Below are 27,322 nucleotides of genomic sequence, written 5' to 3'. Positions count from 1 at the left end.
TTATGAATTCTTCAAGCTTTATGCATGTGATTTTTGTACAGTGACACTGCATTGTATGTGTTGTAAATTTTTCTGTGACAGCTTATTCACAATGTGAGTTTTTACATTTTGCCTGGCATGTCACTGTAGTTTAAGTTCAGTTGTGCATATTTGTACATTTTTGATGTTTGAGTTTCCACAATCATGACTTTAGCTATAATAACCATAACCAACAATTCCTGATGTTGTTCCAGGACTAATAGTGGGGTTGATGAAGGAGTATCTACTCGAATACATCACGTTGGGCATATAAGGCCAATCAATCTTTCTGCCAATTAGATCAAAATCATTTTTAAGAGTTGTTCTGAAACCTGACAGAGAATGAAACACAACAGTTGTTGTATCAATAAGCTGTTAGCCCCTGGATGGGTATAGTGTGTATGCAATGCAGTTAGGAGCCCTGTGTATTTATATATGTGTGTGTGGGTGTGTGTCAGTGTGAGAGTGAGAGACCGAGGTGCCGTTGGTCCCCCAGACACCACTGTCTGTCTGTCCGTGTAGAATAATGCTTTCAGTACGGAGCCTTAAATTAGACCCACGGGTGGCCAATCTAATAATGTGTGTGGTTCAGCTGTACAGCATCGATGCTCGTGCTAGAAATGATTTAGAACTTTTGCTTTTCAGTCAAGGGAGAGTTTAAGCAAGCTGTGTGTGTGTGTGTGTATGTGTGTTAATTAAACTAAATCTGTGCAGTGGGCATTATAGAGTATATAGGTGTGAAGGTGAGATCCCTGCAATAGCACACAGACAGACACACATTTGAGTGTGTGTGTGTGTGTGTGTGTGTGTGTGTGTGTGTGTGTGTGTGTGTGTGTGTGTGTGTGTGTGTGTGTGTGTGTGTGTGTGTGTGTGTGTGTTCATGTCTTTCTATTCCGATGGGGACTTCAACCCGAATGCACACAGACTCATTGGTACTTCATTGAGACCCCCATGAGGAAACAAGCTTATAAATCATGTAGAATTCATTTTTTTATGTTTAAATGCAGAAAATTTTGTGTGATGGGTAGGATTAGTGTAAGGGGATAAAATATACAGTATGTACAGTATAAAAAAAAACATTTGTCTATAGCGAGTCCCCACAAAGATAGTGAACCAGACGTGTGTGGTTTGATTTGAAGTGATGTGCATGTAATCCATAGATTATGAAAAGACACTAAAAATGTCTTGGCAGACTAAATGGCGCAGATGCACATGCTGTGATTGTGCTGTTCATTTTTTATTTAGAGAGATAGTTGACCTAAAAATTAATATTCTTTCATCATTTACTCACCCTTGTGTCTTTCCAAACCGGTAGGATTATTTGCCTTCTATGGACACAAAAGGTGAATTTTTTATTTATATCTTTTTTTCCCCCTTCAATAAAATGATAGTGAATGTGGACTGGGGCTGTCAACCTTCAAAGAGGTTGAAAAAGAGCAATGGAGAAATCATAAAAGTGGTTCATACATCTCATGAGGTCAAAAGTTTGGGGTTGGTTAAGAATGTTTTGTGTTTTAAGGGTACGTCACACACAGTTTCTGCCAATCTCATGTTAATCTTGAGTACCTCTAGAGTAAAGGCTGACATTTTTTTGGGAATCCCGCAGGTCACGTGATTGGGATGGGAGCGGGATTTTTTTTATAGGGAGTGGGCGGGACCAGGAATCGTAATGCATGATAACATCTATACAAATACTGTATACTGTTTATATAAATTAACTATATGTTTTAATTTTAAAACTCAATTCTATTGTTGCCCTGTCTCTTTATGCTCTCCTGTTTGCTTTGATGTGGCTGGTTAAGTGAATTACGTGCTCATAACAGTTGGTGGCCAATGCCAACCACCAATAATTTAAGAGAAAGGAGGCTTCCCCATGCACTTTTTAGCCACGAAAATCATCATCAAAATTGAGTCAGACGTGAAAGCTACGCTGCAACGACTACTGTAGGAAAATGATGCCTCAGTTTTGCTCACTGACATTTTAGGGCAGTCTGAAGTAACCAAAAAGAAGGCGTGAAAACGTGCACGTGTGCGTGTCTGTGTTTGCATAGATGATTTACATGGAATTGAATGTGTGTGTATCGTTATTATATTGAACTGAAAGCCATCTTAAAATTACATTTTGGGTTTTTATTCAACTGGGCATGGGCATGCTGTGATCGGTACTGAATGTTTTACTGTAACTGACAGATTCCGGCCAAAAAACAACAACACGGGAGTGGGAGGGAACGGGAGTCATTCTTCTGGAATTGGGATGGGAATTTCCCCCAGTTTTTTTCGTGGGATTGGGATGGGGCGGGATTGTTTGTGTGGGAGTGGGTCGGGAAAGGTTTGAAAATCCACTCCTGTGTCACCCTCTACTCTAGAGTAGTACTGCATCCTTCATATCTCCAAAGAGTCTTTAGTTCTATCATATTTATAAAAGAAAGATGCGTTGTACCGATTCTTTCCGAACACAGCTGAACATGTGGAGGCATGCTGTGGGCGGAGCTAAAAAGTCACAAGCACACACACCATAGGCGTCGATTTCGGTACCCACCAGATTTCATCATGAGTCATTTTGTACCCACCACTTTTTTTTTTTTTTTTAGTTCAATTTAGCCGTTCTGCTGCTGTGCTGGCTACACGCTTCTCTGTTCATAACGGCTGTTTCACACCGCAAGCGTGAGCAGCGCATATTTTTTCCCCCGCCCATGACACACACACATGCAATACATCATGGCATTATCCATGGATAACTTTCAATTCACTATACATTGTTTTGATGCATTTACGTAGCCTAGAAATCTAGACGCACCCTAGCGACAGCTAATATAATCTGCTGCTAGTGTTGTCTAGCAACTCTCAATACACGTCTGAGCTGTAAAAACCAAACTCTGGTCGGGCCAATCACATTGTGTATAGAGTCGGTGGACAGGGCTCAACATAATGACGGCTGAGTTGCGTTTGCGTGCTTCTAGTAAACACAGAAACTGGCGAACGGCGGTCTTTCGAATCAGCTTTGACTCCGACTCTGGAAGACTTGGAGTTAAGCTTTTCTCTGAGAAAAGAACAAAGAACGGCACTGAAGTTATTCTTAAAAAGGGAAGATGTGTTCGAAAGTTTAATATTTCAACGAGCTCTGTTTCACCTTCGTTGCTCTGGTCGGTGTAGCGCTATCCTATCGCGTGCAGAGGGAGTTTGAAAGACAACCGTTTATCCCGCCCCTCGGATTGAGCCCTGTCAATGGTGAGTTTCCAGACCAAACATCTTAATGTGGGTCTGGCTTGTCAGGCTAGCATTTATGCACTGATTGCCAACAAAACACTGACATTTGATGGAGTTTCACAGACACACTTGCAGAACTCCACTGCTGCTCTGACAAACTGCATCCGCTGTTTCTTTAATGCTGGGTAATTTGGGAAGCTGAACATGGTTCTCTTTCCCTCACAACCCCAAAACACAATTCTTTAGTGACATTGTTGATTTTGTGGTCTAAAAACAATATAACAGCGCTGCCGGTGGCTTCATTTAGCTGAACAAAGCTCGTTGATCTTGCTCTCGCTCTGGTTTATGTGCGCACACACTCATCCGAGAGAAGTGCCCATACAAGCAATTTCCGACCTTTATGATGTCATGGAGAACCATACTAAAAAAATTAAAAAAACGCTCCAAAACCTGGAAACTTGTTTAAATCCTGAAGGAGTGTATTTGGCACAATAATACTCGCCGTACGTCTAACTAGTTTATTTATTTATTTGGCCATGTTTAGTATGAGAATCCATATCTAACAGTGTAAATAAGTCAGAATAAATAAAATAGCATTAGACCCCTTAGTGTCTTATGCTTAACAAGGCTGCATCTATTTGATCTCAAATACAGTAAAGCTTTAAAAAATACAGTAAATAATACAATTTACATTTTTATTTTAATATAATTTAGCCTATTCTTGATGGCAAAGCTGTATTTTTAGCATCATTACTCCAGTCTTCAGTGTCACATGATCCTTCAAAAATCATTCTAATATGATGATTTGGTGATCAAGAAACATTTCTTATATTTATCAATGTTGAAAACTGCTGCTTAATATTTATTTCAACATTATTTGATAAATAGAGAGTTCAATTATTAACATTATAAAATTTAACATGATTAATTTAATGCATCCTAAATATAAAAGTATTACTTTATTTAAAAAAAAAAAAATCTGATTACTGAAATCTAAAATTACTGAACCCAAGCCACCCCAATGGTGTATATTCCAAATCTTCTGATGCCATATGATAGATTTGCATGATAAATGGATTGAAATTCCAGTTGTTATTCATGAGAAAAGTAACATCTGACAGATCATGTCATTTCAGGGAATTTAATCACATGATTAAAAACTTCCATCTGTTCGGATCACAGATCTATTTCACAGAAGATTTGGAATGTAGTGCACAAGTCTTTTGAACCACTTTAAAGATACTTCTCTAGTACTCTTGCATCCTTCTAAAGCTTGAAAAATCCATTTGCCATTCATTGAAACTGCACTGGAAACACATTTGTAGGTCACGTCAAGTCAGTCACATCATGAGTTTATAATAACATGATGCCACATTTCATATTTTGCTTAGCCGCTCTTTACGTTTCTCTGTGACTCCCATATACAAAGAGTTATCACCTGTAAGTGAATATTTCTCTGTGAAATAAAAGTTGTGTGTACTAATAACATTATTTGCGTGTGTTTTACAGAGCTCAATGTATTCTCTGGCATTGAAGTGTCTTATCAGCCTTTCCACCGTCATCCTTCTTGGACTAATCATCGCTTACCATGCTCGAGAGGTGCAGGTAAACACAAATAATCTTCTCACATTAGTGTTTATTGTTAAGGTGTGAACACATTCATCATAGTTTTTTTTTTAAATTTTTTAATTTTTTTATTTACGTGGGCGACATCCAGTTAATTCAATAGGAATCCATGTCATCTGGAATTTTTTGGGCTTCAGATTTCCCAATGCAGATTTCATGAATTCACTGCATTGGCCAACAGAAATGTATTTGTTAAAAATCGAATCGCCTATCTATTGCCATCAATTTTAAGGCACAATATGTAAGATTTTTGGATTCAAAAAAACAAAATCCACTAAAGCAGTGTTATATATTTTGTTGACTTCTGTACTTACATTATCTCAAATGTTTTCAAGAAGTTTAAAATCCAGAGAAATAAGGACTATTTTACCCAGGACATGGACTGTGTCTGTGCATCGCCTATCAATCACATCATACCCATGTAACCATTTAAGAAACCATGGAAACACCAAAGACGCTTTAATATATTATGTTTTATTAGACAAGGGAACAACTGTTTGGAGACATTTATTGACAGAAAACTAATTATTGTACTGTAATACAGCATTTTCTCCATCATTACAATGTTTTAAAATGAATTGCATGTCATTTAGCAACACAAGGCATCCAGCATTTATGATATAATAATGTGATATTCTAATATCGATCTAGCTTACTGCCGTGTGCAACAAGTCTCATAGCAGCCGCAGTGGAGTGAACACACATAACATCATTTTCAACACACTCAAATCTATCTAATATTATAAAACAACGCTGCATTCCCCCTGGTGTTAATTTCGTTTCAACCTTTTTTTTTCATGACTAAGACGAGACGAAGACGAGATGACACAAACGGCATTAAACGATAACTGTGTAATATCGTAGACGAAAAAAATAGAGACTAAAATGTAGTTTAAGAAATAAAAACTTGACCAAAATGCATTCATGCTTGCGGTTACCAGATTTCAGAGCTTTTCTGTTAAAAGAACATGTATTCAATCCAGTGTTTTACTTCAATTTTGTAACCATGTGCACGCAAGCTCTCTCTCTTTTTTAAAATTTAATAATAAAAATTATTGTATTATCTTGAAACACCAATAAGATTTTAGAAGATTTTCTGCTTAAATTAAAGTGTCATTGTTTAGTCACGAGACTAAATCTGCCATCAAAACTTCTTAGTGATGAACTGTAATAAATCTAAGCATAGGCTCTATATTCATATATATCTATTCATTTATGTATGTATCTCGACTAGGGCTGGGCGATATGTAAAAAAAATGATATTGTCAATTTTTTTTACGATATTCGATACATATCTTGAAATGTTTCCAAGTGCTTTTTAGGTGTAATTTGTCACCCCCCTTTTTGAAAATATACATGCTTTTTGCTCAAGTGAAATCACTTCAAAACATTATAAGAGATTATTATTATATAATATTATATATAACATTGTTATTACATATAAGTATAAAATAGTTGGAAGTTTATGGAAGTTTAAATTTACTGTAAATCAAATATACTGTACTAGATATTTAATATTTAATATAAAATATGTTACAAAATAATTTGTAATCTAAAATTACTATCAACTCAAAGCCATATGTCTAATCAATTTGTGTTCAAAATTTGAAGTTGATATCACAAAAACTGAAGTTCCCATGAGATTTTGGGCGCTGTACCACAAATAGCCACCGGGTGTCATTGAAATTTCATCGATTTTTTTAATGCAATCTTCTGTATCAAATGTATATATCAATGTAATATCCAAATATTACAAAAGAGTTGGCAGATATAGAACCGTGAGACTCAGACCTTTCTGACAATATATGTTTTGTCAAGATTAGAAAATGTTTTTATTAAAAAAGTAGTTAAATAAATGTTGTAATATGAAACATGACGACACCCACTATAAGAGAGGAGCTCGCTAGAAAAATTTAAAGCACTTTTTTCATGGTAATGCAAGGTCCGATTTCAAAATGGTTTTCACAGGATGAATCTTGAGTTTGTAAGCTTTCTAATGATATATAGTTCGTCAGCATTAGATAATGCAGATACACTGCAATTTAAACATGGAGTGGCAAATTGGCCCACTGGTGGTCACCCAAAAATGAAATTTATGTCATTAATGACTCACCCTAATGTTGTTCCACACCTGTTAGACCTCCGTTCATCTTCAAAACACATTTTAAGATATTTTACATTTAGGGCTTAGTGGGCTAAGGTAAATGCTATCAGATCGTCACCGCGCCTCAGAGAGATTAAGTACACACACTCAGATGAGAGAGGTATGTATCAACTCGTCTAAATGCGGTGGAGTATCCCTTTAACATTGCAAGTGTTAAACATAAAATAACCAAATATATATAAAACAACTTCTTAGTTTTTACTCTATGAGTTAACTAACTATACACTGATTCTTAATAAGTTATATTATATATAAGTTACATATTTTAGTTATAAATATTAAGTTGTTTAGCCAAGTATGATGTGATTTTCTATTTTTCCTTGTTGTTAGATTAACATTAATAACACATAATCTTAGGTCCGGCTTAAGACCTGCCCGGATCCAGTTACCACAACTGAATACGTTCACTAAAGACATCCCTGCCTGTGCTTCTGAATACTCGCCATGATGTGCATTTTTACATATTTTTGATCATTCAAACCCAATAATCCGCCAAAGATCTGAATCGCGATCGCATGTCATATGCAAGGCGTGTGCACGCACTTCAGGTCATAGTCCGGCAGCATGAGCACATCCCGCGCCGAGCTTTCTTCTCTCATGCGCGCATGTTTCTGTTGCTTTCTTTGTCATGCCCTGCGCGTATATATTAACTCTTCTGCTTCCAATGTTTAGTGAACGGTTGAAGCAGAGCTCTGCATGTTCTGCGTTATCTGGTAATGTTCTTTGGGAAAGTATTTCAAATGCTTGACATGTAAATATTCGATATTCACGATATTTTCAAATTTATATTGTCATCAAAATTATTGCGACATTATCGCTAATATTCGATATATCGTCCAGCCCTAATCTCGACTATTTGCGATTGTGTTTGCTGAATAACTGCACTTACGCAACTTCTGTGTGACAATGCAAGGTCTTTTTTGCTGTTGTTTTAATAGAAAAAGTAATGTAGAATTTCACTTTTACATTTTTAGAGATGTTTCTTACTAGTTTGAGTAAAATAATTTGGATTATCAATGCAGCATGACGAAAATGTGACTAAAACTAGACTAAAATGCTAAGACATTTAGTCGACTAAAACTTGACTAAGTTAAAGGACTAAATTAAAAATTAGCTGACGAAGCTAACACTAGATTGACCGGAAGAAGCAGAAGTATAATATTCAATAAATGCTCCGCTGCTGTCAAGCCGCGTGTCACGCTCATCCCTTCAGCGACCACGTTGAGCTCCGAGTCCTACAGCTCTCGGGCCTGCTCTGCTTCATACTATAGTTATGTAAATAATCTCATCCATGAACATGATTTCTGCCCACGTCCAGCCATATTCTTTTCCACTGGCTGTAAGGTGAAGACCACATGTCCCAAGATTCCGTGCTTTAATCTCGGCATCATCAAGCTACGCCTCTAGCCGTGACCTCTAGCGGCGAAAAACTACATAGTATGCCTTTAAAGGTGGGGTAAATGCTATCTGGTAACCGTTGTTGATATTTCAAATCACCAAAACAAACACGCCCCTACCCCCAAATAGGGTCTCTGCCCTGTTTTGATAGCTCCGCCCCACATATACGTAACCCAGGCAACGAATATGACAGAATCTGTGTGTAACTAATCCAGGTCGAATTTTCAATGAAAAATTCACCCCTTCCATCACAAAAACAAACCTTTCTCATGAACAACTCGATAGTACACAGGCATGACAGTCCAACTAATGAACATATTACAATTATGACAAGATTAGAGTTATAGCGATCACAAAAACACAAACCGTTCTCATGAACAACTCAATAGTACACGAGCACGACAGTCCAACTAATGACATATTACAATTATAAACAGATTAGAGTTATAGCGATCACAAAAACACAAACCATTCTCATGAACAACTCGATAGAACAGGAGCAGAGAATCCAACGAACATATTACAATTATGACAAGATTCAATTTGAATTTATAGCGATCACATAAACACAAACAGTTCTCATGAACAACTCGAAAACATTAGTATACAAGCTCGATAGTCCAGCTGACGACATATTACAATTATGACCAATGGGTTATATAGATGAAAAGAGGAAAAAAACATGTATTAGTAGTATAGTATCTTACCTGTCGGACACATTTTGTGAGCAGACGCTTGAAACCTTGAAACAGTGAGTGGATTTAGATGCTCCATACGGTGTGGAAATTAACGAGTCGCTGAAGTGAGCGACAATGCGATCACAAATGGACAAACAAGCAAACATGACACACAAGCATATTCAAGCAAAAGCAGCATATATTAGTTCTTTCTTGGCTAATGTCCGTCCTGTGTGACTCGTGTGTTTTGAATAATAACGCGCACTGAGCCTCTCTTCTCACCATAGACACGCCCCTTACCTGCTGATTGGCTACAAGTTTGTTATTCCACTCGGCCCGAGTCCTTTTTCTAAAACGGTTTTGAAATAACACTTACCCCACCTTTAAAGCCCATTCGCACCGAGCACGCTAACTATAGTGAAAATAATAGAGATAGTTACAAATGTAAAAGAATAGCAGAGTCCATGTCAACACTTTAATGAGGACAGCAGATCAGAATTCATTCTTCTTTAACAAGCTCGATTTTTTTAAGTGGAAGATGACAAAACTACAGTGCCTGCATTATATAATAAACAAAACAGTGTTGTGCATTGGTGTCAATGCTAAGATAGGCATAGTTATTGTTTATAGTTACCTTTTTAGTTATCGTTCTTGGTGTGAATGGGCTTTTAGACCGTGAAGGTAGAAAAGTGAGGGAAAAATCATATTTAACATGTTTTTTTTGTTTTTGTTTTGTTTATTTGTTTGTTTACACCCCCTCCCCTTAAGTGTGGCATAAAGAACAGATGAGTAATGTTGTTTTAGGCTGTTGCCCTCAGCAAGGGGAGCTGAACTCAACCGCACATTAGCATTATGCTAATAGGAAGGTTAGCAGTGGAAAGTCGCTCACAGCAGCATCTTTAGCCAAACACACACACACACACGCACACAAATACACACACACAAAATGACACGTTCAACTCCGTTTAAACTCTCTGTCTTTCTCTCATACACAGACACACTTTCAGACATTTAGCAGATATTTTTGGGTCTGTTTCTGTCTGTAAATGAGTCATTTTGGGACTGTTTGACAGTTACTTGATAAAAGAACTTGTCGGCCCTTTTATCAATGATACATGAATAATCATTTACCAATGCATTTCCAGTGGTATTACACACACACACACACAAACACACACACATACACACACACACACACACACACACACACACACACACACACACACACACACACACACACACACACACACACACACACACACACACACACACACGTACGTTGTGGTTTTGTGAATTGTGGGGACTTTCCATAGGCGTAATGGATTTTACACCGTACAAACTGTACATCCTATCCCCCTACACTGTCCCTGCCCCTAAACCTACCCATTACAGGAAACATTCATAATTTTTACTTTCTCAAAAAAATGTCATTTAGTATGTTTATAAAACCATTGGTGACCAAATGTCCCCACAATGTAATATAAACAAGTACACACACACACACACACACTTGAATATCTATCATGATGATGACATTTGTTTTTGTACTCATATTCAAATTTTCGCAGAAACCATTTTGGATTTTTTTTTAGCATAAGAGAACAAATTTTTGAACGGTAGTGTTTGATTTGTATGTTATATGTGCATTATATTTTGATATATATTATACATTCAATTTATGTATTATAAGTGTATTTTCACACTGTCAGCATTTTCTGTATATGCTTCCATAATAAGCAGTCCTGGCAGGGTCAGCTGTACGGGGAGGCTGTGATTTCTCTTCCAGACCACTGTTCACAACCGGCCCAAATGTGATATTTGAACAAACTATGTGTCCTTCTAGTGTGTTTCACTCTGTTTAACAGCCACAATATGCAACTCCCCTTTCAAAATGAATAGTTAATTAATAATTAAAATATTTGCTTTGAACAGTGGTGTATAGTGGCACATGGGCATTCAAGGGCAGCAGCGTTCTCTGGGACGGAACAGGGACGTTGTGTGCAGAGACCGCTCTCAGTCCCGCCGCCCATGTTAGGGGCAATCTTATAGGATTGCGCTTGCTCCCGATTCTGCTTGCCCGCATCATTGAAAAATGAGCAGTGATGTAACAGGAAACATTTTCCGAGGGGTGTCCTGTGCTTTTACTTTGCCTGTCTCACTTTTGCTGCTATCTGTCTGCACTGAAGGAATACGATAAGCCGTCTGCCCATTAAAAAAAGGCTCATTATCTGCTAGAGGCCAAAAATGAGAAATTGATGATAACTGTGTTGTACAGCTACAGGTCAAGTTAATCAAGTCACAAAACATATACCGCTCAAAAGTTTTAGGGCCAGTAAGATTTTATTTTATTTTTTAATGAAACTTTTATTCAGCAAGGATGCATTAAACTGATCAAAAGTGACAGTAGCGACTTTTACATTTTTATAAAAGTTTTCTATTTTAGCTAAATGCTGTTCTTTTGAACTTTCTATTCATCATAAAATGTTCACAACATTTAAAGCATCACAACAGTTTTTAAGCAGTTTTCAACACTGATAATAATAAGAAATGTTTCTTGAGCAGTAAATGAGCATAATATTAGAATGATTTCTGAAGGATCATGATAATGATGTAATGATGTTAAGTAATGATGGTGAAAAAAACTTGCATTCAGAGGAATACATTTTTTAATGTTTTTAACATTCAAATGGGAAAAAGTTATTTTAAATTGTAAAAAGTAGAGTAAAACATTTAAAATATTTCGATCAAATACATGCCGACTTGATGAGCATAAGACAATTCTTTGAACAACAGTTAAAAATCTTCCTGACCCAAAAGTTTTGAATGGAGGTGGACCTTCCGCTAATATACAGTCACTGACATATGGTTGCTTACAAAACTTTTCTTTAAAAGTTTACATTTGTAGAATTCATTATGCATGCATATCCTTTTAGTTTTAGTTTTAATGGTTTAGTTCACCCAAAAATGTAAATTCTGTCATTGATTACTCACCCTCATGTCGTTTGACACCCGTCAGACCTTTGTTCATCTTCAGAACACAAATGAAGATATTAGTGTTGAAATCCGATGGCTCAGAAAGGCCTTCGTTGACACCAATGTCATTTCCTCTCTCGAGACCCATAAAGGCACTAAAGACGTCGATACAAAGCCCATCTCACTACAGTGGCTCTACAATCATTTTATTAAGCGTTGAGAATAGTTTTTTTGAGCAAAAAAAAAATCAAAATCAAAACAACGACGTTATTCAACAAGTTATTGGCCTCTGACGTGAACTTAAAAAAAGAAAAGAAATTGTACACAAAAACTATTCTTGTCGCTTCATAAAATGTTTGTAGAGCCACTGAAGTGAGATGGGCTTTTTATCGATGTCTCTTTAGTGGCTTTTATCGGTCTTGAGAGAGGAAATGTTATTGCGGCCAATAAAGGTCTGTCTGAGCCATCGGATTTCAACAAAAATATTTTTATTTGTGTTCCAAAGATGAACAAAGGTCTTATGGGTGACGAACGACATTAGGGTAAGTAATTAATGACAGAATTTTAATTTTGGGGTGAATTAACCCTTTAAAGTGAAAAACATGTGCCTCCTCTAAAAATTACAAATGTCCTTTTAAAGCGGGGGTGAAATGCTGTTTCATGCATACTGATCTTTTTACACTGTTAAAGACTTGGATTCCCATCCTAAACATAGACAAAGTTTCAAAAGTTAAGGTGGACGTTTGATGGGAGTATTTCTTTGTCAAAAATACTACTTCCGGTTAGTCATAAGTTTCGGCAAGTTTTTTGAGATCATGCGTCCCCTTTGACGTTAATGGGGGCGGAATTTCCTTGTATGGGCCTTACGGACAATTCTACCGGAAGAGCGTGAGAGAGAGCGAGGGAGAGAGCGAAAGCAACAGGCTATGCCCATCAAAGCGCTGGCTTGTAGGCTGCGCTGCACAGGTAATGTGCACATTTAACAATGACATCAAAAAGTGCGTTTTTGGTTATAAGACCAAGACAGTCCTGCACAGATTCCCCCAAAACCCTGCGGTAAGGCAACAGTGGATGGAATTTGCTTTTCCGGATCAGCAACTGAGTTGCGCGAATGTTTATATCTGTTCGCTGCATTTCGGTGCCGACTGTTTCATAAACAAGGCCCAGCTTGACGCCGGATTTTCCAATCGCCTAATGCTGAAGGATGGAGCAGTCCCAACGATAAAGGTCCCAACGTTAGAACCGCAGGCTGTGAGTTAGACTGCTTCAAATGTCTGTGTCTATGCTCATCAAGTAGCCCAAACATGATCACGTATAGTTACTATATATATTACTATATATAGAAATTGATCAATGGAGCATGCGATGTGTAGTGCGTGTACAATTGTTTAGCTGGCCACTATATGTGTAACTTTATGTTTGTGTATTGTAAAAGCACTCCAAACAACAAAACACAAAGAGTGGGGAAATATGTTGAACTAAATAAGCGCGCTTCTTCATTCAAATGTGCTACTATTCCGTGTTGTCTACACAAACCACGCGTAAACACACACACACACACACGTGCACAACTGCACTTCCCACATGTACACCTTCAAAGACAAAAATACGACGATATAATTCAAGTATAAATATGTAAATAACACAAGCCGCTAAGCATATTATATAGTTAGTGTATAACTTGTACCACCTGTTCAACTGCAGCCTCTGGGTCTGATTCCGGATCATAGATGTATGGCTGTATCTGATTAAAAGCCATATTTTTAGTTTGAATAAAGTTTTTCCCGCTGTTAGGGATGACACAGCTTTACTCAACACGGCGGCGCACACGTCACTATTTAGCTCCGCTCACACGATACGCCCCCACCCGCTCGGCTTTTTTCGGAAAGACTCGGAACAGCGCATCTTTCTTATATAATTATTAAAAAAATAAAGACTTTTCGGAGATATGCAGGATGCAATGCTACTCTATAGGTACTCAAGATTGACATGACACTGACTGAAACTGAGTGTTTCACCCCCCCTTTAAGTAATTTGTAATTATCAATGATTTAAACTGAATATAATTTGTAATAATACCAATTTCTGGCATGAAAATCTAGTTGGTGCTGGCTGATAGTTCCTTAGCTCATTTAGTAGCAATCGCATTGTCATCTACATAGCGCGGCTGCTTGGTTGCTGTTGCATCAGCGACCAATGAGCAGCAGCTCAACATTCAAATACTGGTAGTGTTGCTGTTAGTCTGCAGCATGCTTTCAGAAACCCTCCACCTTCCCCAGCTCCACCTGCATAGCTCTTCACTTCACAGCAGGTTTTATTTTCATGTACATTACATGTGCAGCAGCTTGTCTTACATGCTCAAAGCACTGTCTGTGAATTTATTGGCAGCAGCAAGTCTCTAGCCTAGAAATCTAGACGCACCCTAGCGGCAGCAAATTTAATCTGCCCGCGAGTGTCGTCTAGGAACTCTCACTACCCTTCTGAGCTGTATTCCTCTCAATCTGGTCGGGCCAATCACATCGTGTATAGAGTCGGCGGGCAAGGTCATAATGACGACGGCCGAGTTGCGTTTGCGTGCTTCTAGTAAACACAGAAACTTGCGAACGGCGGCGGTCTTTCGAATCAGCTTTGACCGCGACTCTGGAAGACTTGGAGTTAAGCTTTTCTCTGAGAAAAGAACAAAGAGCGGCACTGAAGTCATTCTTAAAAAGGGAAGATGTGTTCGGAGTTTAGCCGACCGGATACGGTGAATGTTTAATCTATCAACAAGCTCTGCTTCACCTTCGTTGGTCTGGTTGGTGTATCGCTATCCTATCACGTGCAGAGGGAGTTTGAAATACAACCGTTTATCCCGCCCCTCGGATTGAGCCCTGTCTATGGTGAGTTTCCAGACCAAACATCTTGATGTGGGCCTGGCTTGTCAGGCTAGCAAGTCTCAGTACTTACTACCAAATACATTAAACATTGCCATATCCATTACCATGCTAATCTCAGAGATTTGTCATGACAGAATTACTTTCCTTTTTATTTGATATCACAAATATCTCTTTTCAACTCCTCCTGTCTAACTGTTCTGTTAGTCCACTTTTCACAATTCAATCTATTCCCAATGAATCTATATGAATGATTCACTGTTAAATACTACACTTGGAAGAAAAATGGGCTGTGGATGCTGAATGTTGACTTTAAGCTCACAGTTTTTTGTTTTTTTGGGACTAACATGTGTGTGTATTACTTTAAATGGTGAAATCAGTTCACACATTTTTCCAACATAATATTATTACAAGCTCACACATGCAAACACCATGTTCTCCCTTGTTTTCACTTTATTGCTGTGTATTCCACCCACTTTATAATTTCCCTCATCACTCTTTTGCCATCTAACACTCTCTCTGCTATCAAATTATGCCTGTTCCCCTCTCTCTCTCTCTCTCTCTCTCTCTCTCTCTCTCTCTCTCTCTCTCTCTCTCTCTCTCTCTCTCTCTCTCTCTCTCTCTCTCTCTCTCTCTCTCTCTCTCTCTCTCTCTCTCTCTCTCTCTGCTCAAATTAGTCCATTGTGTGCTTTCTCTCACACCGTGTTATATTTTCCTCTCCTTCCCTTCATTCTCTGCTTCCCACCAGTTTCCCGCTCTCTCTCCCACCTTAGCTGCTCGGTCCCTCTCTCTCTCCCTGGTTGTATTTTTACCTTCATTCAACCTTCCCTTGCCCCCTCTGTCTGCGAGTCTGTGAATTATTTGTCTACAGATATACAGCGCCGGCACTTGTTTTGCTCTCCGTTTCAGTCCAATGTGTGTGTGGTTGTGTGAAGGTGCAGACGGTGTTTCATTCATTTCTCTGGATTGAGAAGTTTCTCATGTACGCTCGCCGTTATGCAAGTGTTTTCATGGTGATGAGACTCTCTTCCTGTGTGTGAGTCAGACTTGACAGATACCGGCTGTGTGTGTATGTATGTGTGTGTGTGTGTGTGTGTGTGTGTGTGTGTGTGTGTGTGTGTGTGTGTGTGTGTGTGTGTGTGTGTGTGTGTGTGTTTGTGTACGACGTGGTTTGAGGGAGTTAAAAACATGATTTGAGTAGGTGTTGATTAAGAATGTTAAGGAGAGAGACAGAAAGGAATGAGACTGCAATGATTGTTTATTCTTCGTCCCTACATTCCCAAATGTACAAAGGTAGCAGCAATGTTGATTAATTATTATTTTGCACCTTAAAGGGACAGTTACCAAAAAAATGTGAATTCTGTGATCTTGTTGCTCCCAGCCTGTATGACTTTCTTCTGTGGAACACAAGGGAAGATATTTTGAAGAATGTTTTGCCCAGACAATGAAAGTCAATGGGTTTCAAAACAAACAACTTTGGACCACACTAACTTTCACTTGTATGGACAAAAAAAAGTTTTTTTTAAAGGGGTCATTAATTGAGAAATTAACTTTCCCTTGAGCTTTTTATGTCTTTATGTCTTTCAGTTTCAGAGCTGAAAACTTCCTTGTTAGTCAAAGAAAAGCTTTTACTGACAGCTGGCTCAGCAAACGATCGATCTGCGAATGTGCTTACCTGTGACGTCAGAGTGCAGTGAAACAGCGCCTTATCCGAAGAAGATGAAAGCCTAATTATATATCCTCACCCGCCGATTCGCGCATGACGTTATAGATAAATAACATGGGCCTAGATGGCGCTAAACTGGATCGAACTTCCAAGCAATAAACATGGCATTGAAGATTACAAGATAGAATCCCTGATTATGGAAGAACACAATCGCTGCTTAAGCTTCCTTTGGATTCCAATATTAGGAATGCTGTTGAACTTTTTTTAATGACGTTCCAGCTAACGTACGCAAGAAAATGCATGTTTGTTCGCTTCATTTCACAGCAGATTTGTTTAAAAAATACAAGAGACAGGATTTGCACATAGAATGAGAATAAAAATGCAGGGTGCGAACTACGGGGGAGCTAGGGGGAGCTCGGCTCCCCTAAATAAGACATGGGCTCCCCATAAAACGTGATTTGTAAAATTTTGGGGGGTCTCAAAAAATATTGACACTGTGTTATTTTGAGGTGCAATTTGAGTTTTGTGTAATGTAATCATCGTGGATTATTATATGTAAAATTGCTTAAAAATATATAATTAATTCATGCATGACGGCGATTTAAATCTAATTCACTTCAATAAAGATAACTATACATGCTGTTCTTGTCATGACCATCAAGGTGTGGTGGCGCTGCGGTGCAAATTCCACTCATGTTAGTTTTTTTCTACGAATCTTTGCGTTGACATGTAGCCTACTGAACTGTTCAGTACATGTCAACGCAAAGATTCGTAGAAAAAAACATAAACGAATATCCACTTCTTGATCTTGGATTTCTGGACGAACAGCAAAGGAAGCTGACCCCAGGCCTCTGTGGTATTATGGTATTCTTCTGTAACTTGACGAGTAACTTTAACCGTTGTTCATGTGAACTCAAAGACAGCCGGATGCTTTGTTTATAGACTATTTGTGGGTGTCTTTTTGACTTATCAATTAATGTTTTTTTCCCCAAAGGCCATGGTATAGTTAGAACACTGTAAAAATGCATTGTTACAGATCGTTTGATATACTGATTATGTGTACGTGTGTAACTAAAGAAAACTCATTACACTGTCACAGGCTGGAGTACCCTTTGTAATTGAGTTGTTGTTGTTTCGTTGTCCTGCGATTCAGGATCAGAATTTGGGTCGAGTGTGTGTGTGTGTGTGATTGTGTTTTTTTTTTAAATATCAGGACAGTATGACATAGGTATCAAAGGAGAGGGTGAAATATGAGGACATTGGCCATGTCCCCATTTTTTAAAATGCTTATAAATCATACAGGATGAGTTTTTTTGAGAAAGTAAAAATGCAGCATGTCCCCACATTTCACAAAAACAAACGTGTGTGTGTGTATGTGTGTGTGTGTGTGTGTGTATGTGTGTGTGTGTGTGTGTGTGTGTGTGTGTGTGTGTGTGTGTGTGTGTGTGTGTGTGTGTGTGTGTGTGTGTGTTAGTGATTTGCAGTTATATCCACCAATCAGATGGGCTAAATAATAAAAAACATAACATTTCAATTTAATTGCAGGTGGATGAGAAATAAATCATGAGAAATAAATCATTGTGTTTGTTTGATAAAGACATATTGTGAGCCCTGTAGGCAAATGGGGAGCCAAAGCTTATTACAATATGCAAAACTAGTATCCAATCATAGCAGTAGCTGTTTACTTCCACATCTTCACGCCCATAAAAACAGAGCATTCCAGGAGCTAGGCTCGAAACTAGGGTAGAAAATAGCCGAATTATTTATTTATTATGATGTGTTTGAATGTAAGAAACACACAAATGTCATAAGTTGACCACAGACAACAGTATAAAAAAAATAAAAAAGCCAGTTCATGACCCCTTTAATATATTATATTTTGTGTTCCACAGAAGAAAGTAGATTTTGAGATGAGTGTGGTTAAATAATAGCATATTTATTTATTTTTGGCTGAACTATCCTTTTAAGTCCTGTGAATCTCTCAACAGAATTTGTTTATCCTCAGTTCAGTCAAAATCCACTTTGCCCGTATGGTTGAAAGCACCTTTAAGGTAGCGTTTGAACTCAAGTGTACGTTTAATGTGAGCGCATCTCTTCCTGAGAGCCAACAGGCTTGGCAAAAGTTTGTGAACGGCTTGGCTCATCTAGAGCCACGTTAAAAATGATTCATGGCTGTGCTGCTTCAGCTAAGACCCATTGAAGAATTTGGTGAATCACCAGTATTACATAAAGCCAATTTTATAATTATCTTTTAGTTCAAGGTTGGACTGATTCTAGAAACGTTTTGCTTGAGTGGTTTTTATGATGAGCTTTTGGGAGCTGTTTGGCCGTTGGAGACTTAACATGCAGTGCATTTGACTTTATGTATTAGGTTGGCATACGTAAGACTCTGTAAAAGACTTTATAAAAATAGAAATCATTAATGTAGAATTTCACAGCATTTTGCAGAAATAAAACATGGGTTAGACATTGGACATTTACCATGGAATCTGTAAATAATTGTTTTTGTAACTATGGCAACTTTTGATAATAATACAAACGTTAGCTGCAAAACATTTCTGAGTTTTCTCAACTTAGGGTCAATAGTTGTACAAACTTAGTTTGAGTTATCTAAACTTTTTTCATGTTAAATAGTTGAATATACTTTAAAAGCTGAATTTGTCATACAAAACTTAAGTTGGATTTTTTACAGTGTGGGTAAACCTAACCCGATCTGCCAGCGATTTGATTTGGGCCGCAGCTCAGGCTGAAAACCTGTAAATTTTTCTGTCCTGCTTCAGTTACAAATCTGCGGGGACAAATTGCAAACCGGATTATCCACCTGGTGTGCTATTTGCGGGTTTAACACAATGACGGTGCAGCACAGTTCGTAGATATGGGAAGAAGGAGGCAGGAACCGGCGAACATTTAAAAGACTTTAATTAAATAAACAAACTGAAAGTAAAAGCGGCAGCTCCTCATGGACGACTGTCGGACGCACATAACAAAACATAAATAAAACACAACATAAAGTCCAGGCCTGGTCCTTTCTCGTCCTTCACTGCCATCGCTCCTCTTTTATGCTCCCGTCAAAACCTGTTCAAACTACAAACGGACATTTGGGATACGGTACAGTAATACCACTTATTACACAGCATTTCGCCACATATAATTTTGGGGATAAAAAATATTTATTTGAGATTTAAAAACATGTTTGTTATCTTATAATCCATTACAGTGAACAAAAAAAGTGCTCACAAAATGGCAGCAGATGTGTTTGTATGAAACGAAAGAGCGAGTGCACGAAAATGACGTGCCAAATTAAATAAATTTGCACAAAATATTGATTTGACTGAGTTTTAATATTTTACTAGCTAACCAAATGCAAAACTTCCACGAGAAATACTTTTCTAGAAAGCGTAAAGGGCAGACTTCAGTGACAGATGGATGAGTCTGTTATTTGTTTTTAGCGTATGTTTTCGGGGAATAACGCCACCTTCATGTGCTAGCCTATCGGAAATGTCCTACTTCCCACCTTTGAAGTGATTACCAAGCTTTATAATGGCAGTGACTTGTTGTTCTGTTTTTTATGGTCTTATGGGTGTGGAACGACACTAGGGTGACTCATTAATGACATCAATTTCATTTTTGGGTGAACTAACCCTTTAAACTAATGGAAAAAGTGTTGAAAGTGCCTCTGCAGTTCAAAAAGTTTACGCTCATCAATCTGAACCGTGAGTTCCGCTCCACAGCTGACTTCAGCTCTAAAACTGAAGTACTGAGATGCAGACTTTGTCATTACCCTACAATCTTAATGCTGAAAAAACCCCATCATCCATGAAATTTGTCATCTATACAGTTACGATACAAAAATGTTAAAAGGGAGTAGCAAAATGTTGTGCTGAATGTTAAAAGCGTAGGCTAGAAAGAAAAGGCATAGGTTAGCAAAGCGTAAGCAGAATGCTAATGTAGATTAGATCACCTCGGGGTTCTGGAAAAGGAATGAGGTGTCAGTGACAGTCCTGTACTTAGAGCTGAGAGGTTACTGTAGTTTTAACCACGCAGTACAGCTCTCCCCTGCTCTGACATGAAGGAGCTAATGCACAGGGAAGGCTTTTAACTGACAGCATGGATGGTGCTGACAACGGCACGACAAGGAAACGTTTCCAGAACACTGTGAAAGCACCGTGATAGCACATCCCGTCTCTCAGGTTCATTGTGTGAGAGTTGTAGCTAGAGAGTTGTAGCTAGAAAACATCTAAAAGGGGTTTCCTGCTGTTTTTGCTACTGGCTACACGCATGGGAGATTGCGCGTTTGTGCGAAAGAGAGAAAGTGTATTGTAAAAAGAGGGAATTCCAAGTCGATTCCGCTGCATTTAAAATCACTGCAGGCAGATTTCCCAGCTTATTTAGGCTGTGTATGTGTCGGGATCTCACGGTGTGAAGCATTTTGGGCCTGCCTGCCTAATCTGAGTTGATTGAAGTTACCTGCTGTTCTCTTAATTTTTCTTAGGTTGCTTTGAGCTGTTTTTTTTATATAATTTTTTTATATAACCCATTTTAGGAATCATGACAGATTCACCACAAGGCAGTAGGATTGTTTTGCGTGACATGCCTACAGACAGCCGATTAATTACCTTTACAATGGATTTCTGCCTCTGATGGAGTTGATCAGACATTTCACTTTGGATCACAGTCTTGCAGTGTGACTGCTGCTACGACACCCGTTGACTTTAACTTATCTATGGGAATTTTCAGCAGTCATCACTCTAGTCTTCAGTGTCACATGATCCTCCAGAAATAATTCTAATTTGCTGATTTGCTGCTTAAGAAACATTTCAAATTATTATCAATGTTAAAAAATCATTTTTCAGACTTTAAAAAAAAAAAATTTAAATAACAGTATTTATTTGCAATATTTTTTTTTGTAACATTATAAATGACTTTATTTTCACATTTGAACAATTTAATGCATCCCCGCTGAATAAAAGTACTAAAAAACATTCTGACCCACAACTTTAAACCATAGTCTATGTTTGGAGCAATGGCAAAATCAAAACGTTAATTGAGTTCATCTTATTATTCAGCCCCACTCCTTTGGAGAGGTCCTTCTTTTGTCTTCAAACTTTCGGAAGTTTTTAAATTTTTTGTCGAAGCTGATTTTGTGTAAGAATTTGACTACTATGTATTTTTTCAGTTGTTTTTTACATATAGTGCACAAATAGGTGCACTGAAAAAAAATTCTTGTTGAATTTACTTTAAAGAACAGCGCTGAGTGGTTCCACACAACTATATTGAGTAATTTTTACAAATAATAATTTAGTTATATGAACAAAAAAAATTAAAGTAAAGCTGACAAAATTTCAATTACAAACTAATACAAAACATTTGAATAGTCAGTGGTACATAATATTTATATGTGCAGTTTACTTAATAATTTTATGTTCAATTTATAACAGTTTATGTTAGGTAAACATATTAATTGATTTAATTTACCTCTTTAAATTAACTATTTGCTCTACAAGTGTAAATGGAAAACTATCAAATAACAAGCATATAACAAAATGCAAATCTTCTGCATTAGCCACAAAATTACAGAAACTCAAATGTCCAACATAAATGAACACTAACATGAACAATAAAATATTTAAAAAACAAATAAAATAACACTTTAATCCCTAAATTTACTCTCCCAATGCAGTCCCTTGCAAAGCATGCTGGGAACAACAGATCCACTGCCCAGGTTTTTTTGTTTTACTCATGTTAAGCTGACCAAACAAACACTAAAGTAGCTGTCAATAAAAAAATTGTGTAGAAACAACTCAGTAAATTTAAGTTTATGTAGTTACATCTGTTTTAAATAATGTGAACAAGGATTATTTGAGTGCAACTAAAAAGTGGAAGTGGAAGTGGAAACATCAAGTGTCAACTATAAACCTACATAAATTCATAATTTCATAATAAGTAGTTAAATGTGTTATTTTAGTATTATTTATACATTATACTATTTTGTATTAGATTTTATCGTTATATTTTATTTTAGTTTTGTTTAAGTTTTAGTTATTTTGTTATGTGATTTTGTCTTTGTATTAATTGTTATTTTTATATTTATTTAGTTTTAATTAATTTTTTGTTCATTTATTTCTGTAAACATTAAGGGAAAATGTACTTTTCATCTAACATTTATACTTTATTTTATCTCAGATTTATTGCAATTGACTAAAACTATTAGTTTGCTCAAGAGCATAGCAGTCTACATTTTATTTTATTTCCAAGGCAAAATATAGCCAAAATTTGGGGTTTGCCAAGGTTTGTGCATTACCACTACAGTTTTTTTTATATGTGAGTGAGGATGTCAGAACAGGCTCAGACTGCCCAGTCAAAGCTGTCAGTTGTGACAAAAGTCTGCAGAACTGTGCATCACACAGTCTGACATAAAGACAGTTGATGTCTGCCTTGACTTTTACTTAAGATCTTACTCGGGTCATATACAATCTGACAAGCGACAATGATAAAAGTCTGAAAAACAAATGGCACAATGGTACAGTGATTGTGGGGAAGTGTAGTGATCTAAATGAGTATGCATGTGAGCATTTGTTTGTGTGCGGTGTGTATGTGTGCGACTTATAAAGCTATTATCATAACAAAGGTGTTCATCTCTGACAGGACAAAACAACAACAAAACAGACACTATTATTCTCGCTTGGCTTCACTCTTTACCGCTCTCTTCTCTTTCAACTTTCATCTTCCTCCTGGATTTCCCCTTTTTTTCTGAGCGTTTTTCTCTTTTTCTCATCGTTCATTTTGCTGTCTGCTCTCATATTCATCCTTCCTTCCTTTCCTAATTTTTCCTAATTGGCTCTGGCCCTCATTTGTTGGGAGGTTCTGGGTTTCTCTCTCTCTCTCTCTCTCTCTCTCTCTCTCTCTCTCTCTCTCTCTCTCTCTCTCTCTCTCTCTCTCTCTCTCTCTCTCTCTCTCTCTGATGGGTTTAGAGAGGCAGCTCGGTTCAGTCACTCATGTTGACTGATTACCTTAACTAATGGAATTTAATTATTCAGCATATCCTGGTGGCGATTTAGCCCAAAAAAGAACGACAGGATTGGTGGATGGGGGGGTAGGAGAGAGATGAATTAGGAGTAACGTGCGGAGGAGGAAAGGGAGAGATGATGATGGAGAAAAAGGAGATTTCAGTGTTTTTAGCATTTCTTTTTTTCCCCTCAAAGTTACATGGAACATTCCCACGATCAATCATAAACGCAAAGCTTTACAGAAATAAGAACCATTTTTATGCAGATAAAGATTGTGATGATTTTCAGGAATTATCTGAATAAAATATTATATAATGAAAGACAGATATGTGTGAACTGAAAAATAGACATATATAGCCTTGTCGCGGGGAGAGTAAAGAGGTTTGGTGAATGGGTGCGTTCTACAAACCAAAAACGAGCGTTTTCGAACCAAAAACGTTCTAGGAATGTTTTGGGAACCAAAAATTGTTAGCTAGTTCATACTGTGTGTTGAGAAAATCTTTCTTGTCTTGAATTTAGGGCAAGTTAACACAACAATAATGCATTTACAGATCAAATAAATATTGCCTTTAAAGCAGGCTCAATTCACCCCATGAATCATCTGTAGTTCAAGCCAGGGTTACCAGGGTTTCCCTACACCAAACATCATGTGTCTCCCATCCAATAATCTCAAGGAGCTTTGTGCTTTGTTAGTTGTAATAAGAAACAATGTCTCAGCTTTCAAATGTTTATTTTATCACAAAATTAAACATTAAATGGCATTTTGACACTCTTAATGTGACGTGACAGATCACTGTAGTGCCTCGGTTCAAGCAGAGAGTGCAAAAAGTTATAGCTTGAGAAAATATGCATGAACATCAGCAGGTATGTTAAAAGATAAAGTACAACTTACCCAAATTAATCATACCTCAAGCAGGGTTTCAACCACGCAAATAAAACTTGTGAACAATGTCACTTAATGTTGCATTTAACTCAGGAAAGTTATCCAATGTTCACATATTACCAGCCGTTAACTTAGCAAATAAACACTAGAGAGGAGCCTATTTACTGTTAGTAATAGTCTATATTTATATGTTAGAATACATTTATGAAAACAAGTGTTTATGAAAACTACCTTTAGAGTTGCATACAAACATTTCAGTTTTTATTTGAGTGGAATAAATTAGGTATATCTGGAAGTAAGTAGAATAGAAAAGTTTTTTTTTTGTGTGTGTGGTAATTTTAACCTCTTATATTATAGGAAGTAATGTACCAAATGAGAGGTTTCCCTGTATATTTTGCAGCATTATTTGGGAGAGATTATTTTTCAGTATTTGCAGATATCATTCTGAATAATCTGCTATTGTTATCAACGTTTTGTTTTTTGTTTTTGTTTATTTATTGTTATTAAATGTTTCTGTTTCCAGATATTTTAATTGAAGTTTTGAGTAAATATTCTTTGAAATAAATATTGATTTGATCAATTTGATGTTTGTAAAATGTTTTAAGATTTAAAAAAATGAGTTAAGTTTGTTTAAATATATGAAATTAGGGTTTTATTTAATTTAATAAATTTAATAATTTATTTTTTTAAGTTTAAACATTTGAACCTTTAATAAACATTCCAATGATTAACAATATTTTTCAGATTTTTAATAAATATTTAATGTTTTCCGTCTTAACGTTTTATTTTTTCCGATGTAGCCTATATAAAGTACATTTTCAAATTAATTTTCAAATTATCGCTTAAAAATATATACTTTTGTAAATGTTGTGTTAAATACGTGTTTAAGTTCATCAGCCATCATTCAGTTAATCATATCAGTCTCCTGGATTATTTACAATAAACCAACATTGAATCACAGTCCACTGTATGTCAATGATATCAGTAATCAAGACCCATATTGGTCAACCATTTTACGTAAGTCATAAAGCCATCCATACAATACTCTCAAATATTCCCATGCACTCTCATACACGCACTCACACATTCTCTCTTATTCTCCTTCCACCCACCCACACGCGTGTATTTTTCCCGCACGTTTATTCTCTTTCTCTGCTTCTTTCACTGCCTTTCACCTCCTTCTATATCGCTCCCAATCACTTTCCTCACGCACACACACACACACACACACACACACACACGCATAAACACACAGTCATTCTCTCCCTCTCTCACCAGGGGATCCTAATTAAGCTTGGCTGGTCTTTGATGTTGTCGCCTAGGCAACAGTCACCATGACGAGGCTGGCTTTTCCAGAAAAAAAAAAAAAAAAAAACATGCGCATTTTACAGCCATACGACATGCACGGTGCCCTTCGCACACGCAGAGTCAGACGCGCACACATGCAGAAGCAATTAGACAAACAAAGCAATTTCTTCGGATGCCAGAAAGACCTGTTGCGCCGTGGTGCAACCTCGCGATGAATATAGGCGAGCGCGATATATATCAGAAGAGGTATATGACTTCATTCATGAGTTCTTAGGATTCCCGTATAATCATTTGCAGCCCTCCTGTGTGTGTGTGTGTGTGTGTGTGTGTGTGTGTGTGTGTGTGTGTGTGTATGTGTATGTGTGTCTCAGTGGGGAAAACCCTGCTTGCCTTCTGCTTATCAATTAAACAAACCTCGCCAATCTAACACTTACAATTAACATTAAACACATCTAACACCGCCAGCCAGCACAATTAGCTTCCCGTTCCGTTGTTAGGCTCTGCTGATATACCGCCTGACATGAAGTTGCATTGGGAGAGAGAACGAGAGAAAGAGAGAGAATCATATAACTGTCAGTGCACATTATGCCAGCGGAATTCTGTTTGCTTATTGCCCTGCCTGTTTGGCGTTCCTGGCAGGATAAAATGACTATCTGAGCGTGTTCTCATTGTGGGGCTCATCAATCTGTTTCCCTCTCATTTTGCCTCCTGCGCTGCTTCTGAGAACACACTTTACACGTTCATTTAGTCTAACACCAGCTATATTTATTAGTTGTTCTAATGAGCTAATCTGAATTATTAATTTGTAATCAGTTTTTTGATTAAATGGATGATGAATGGTTGGTCTTGAGTGATTATGCAACTAGTTTTTCTTTCATTCGCTGTGAGGGTCTCACACGTCCTATAGCGTGACGTGACAAGCAGTTTGTCTCTCAACGCTTACAGCGAAAATACTGTGCGATGCAACACCATTTTAGCCGATCAGATTGTATTATTATTATTATTTATTAGAGCTGATCAGTCCTCATATCAGAGTTTTACATTGTTTGGGCCTCTGGAAATTTGAATGAGTTTGTAGAATAGCACTTTTTGATTTATGAATACATTTGTGATTTGAAATGACCGTTCATGAGTACTTTCTTGTTTTGTTCTCTATACGTTTTCACACAGACATGCCTCAAATAAAAAACAAAAACACAAATTTTATTTGTAGGGGAACACATGGCCCTGCTAATTGTCTTCTGGGTTTAAGAGGTATGTGGAGCTGGATTTTTGACCAATGAGATTTTAATTTGCTGCAGAAATAGAGAACAAGGACAGGGAAAATGCTTTTATGTCTAGCTTAGCTAAGTTGTTTAATTGTAGATAATTAAATAATTCTCTATTTTATTTTAGCATAAATTCAGTATTTATGTGTATATGTACGTGTGTGTGCGTGCGTGCATGCGTGCGTGTGTGCGTGTGTGTGTGTGAATTAAATAACGCTTTTCTAAGCAGATTAAAAAAGAGAACTATATTGTAT

General features: G+C 37.3%; 1 protein-coding gene across 1 annotated transcript in view; it reads left to right on the top strand.

The window, feature by feature from the left end:
* The window catches only part of kcnn3 (potassium intermediate/small conductance calcium-activated channel, subfamily N, member 3), a 114,707-nt gene that overhangs the window by 35,245 nt on the left and 52,140 nt on the right, over window positions 1–27,322 (top strand). The window contains exon 3 of the mRNA XM_067448764.1: window positions 4,735–4,830. Within this exon, the coding sequence (XP_067304865.1) occupies window positions 4,735–4,830 (96 nt within the window). The remainder of the gene's footprint in view (window positions 1–4,734; window positions 4,831–27,322) is intronic.

The sequence above is a fragment of the Pseudorasbora parva genome, chromosome 7 (assembly GCF_024679245.1).
Source record: "Pseudorasbora parva isolate DD20220531a chromosome 7, ASM2467924v1, whole genome shotgun sequence".
In the NCBI taxonomy this organism is placed as follows: Eukaryota; Metazoa; Chordata; class Actinopteri; order Cypriniformes; family Gobionidae; genus Pseudorasbora; species Pseudorasbora parva.
Note: the sequence above shows the minus strand (reverse complement) of the source record. Positions and strands in the feature narration are given on the sequence as shown.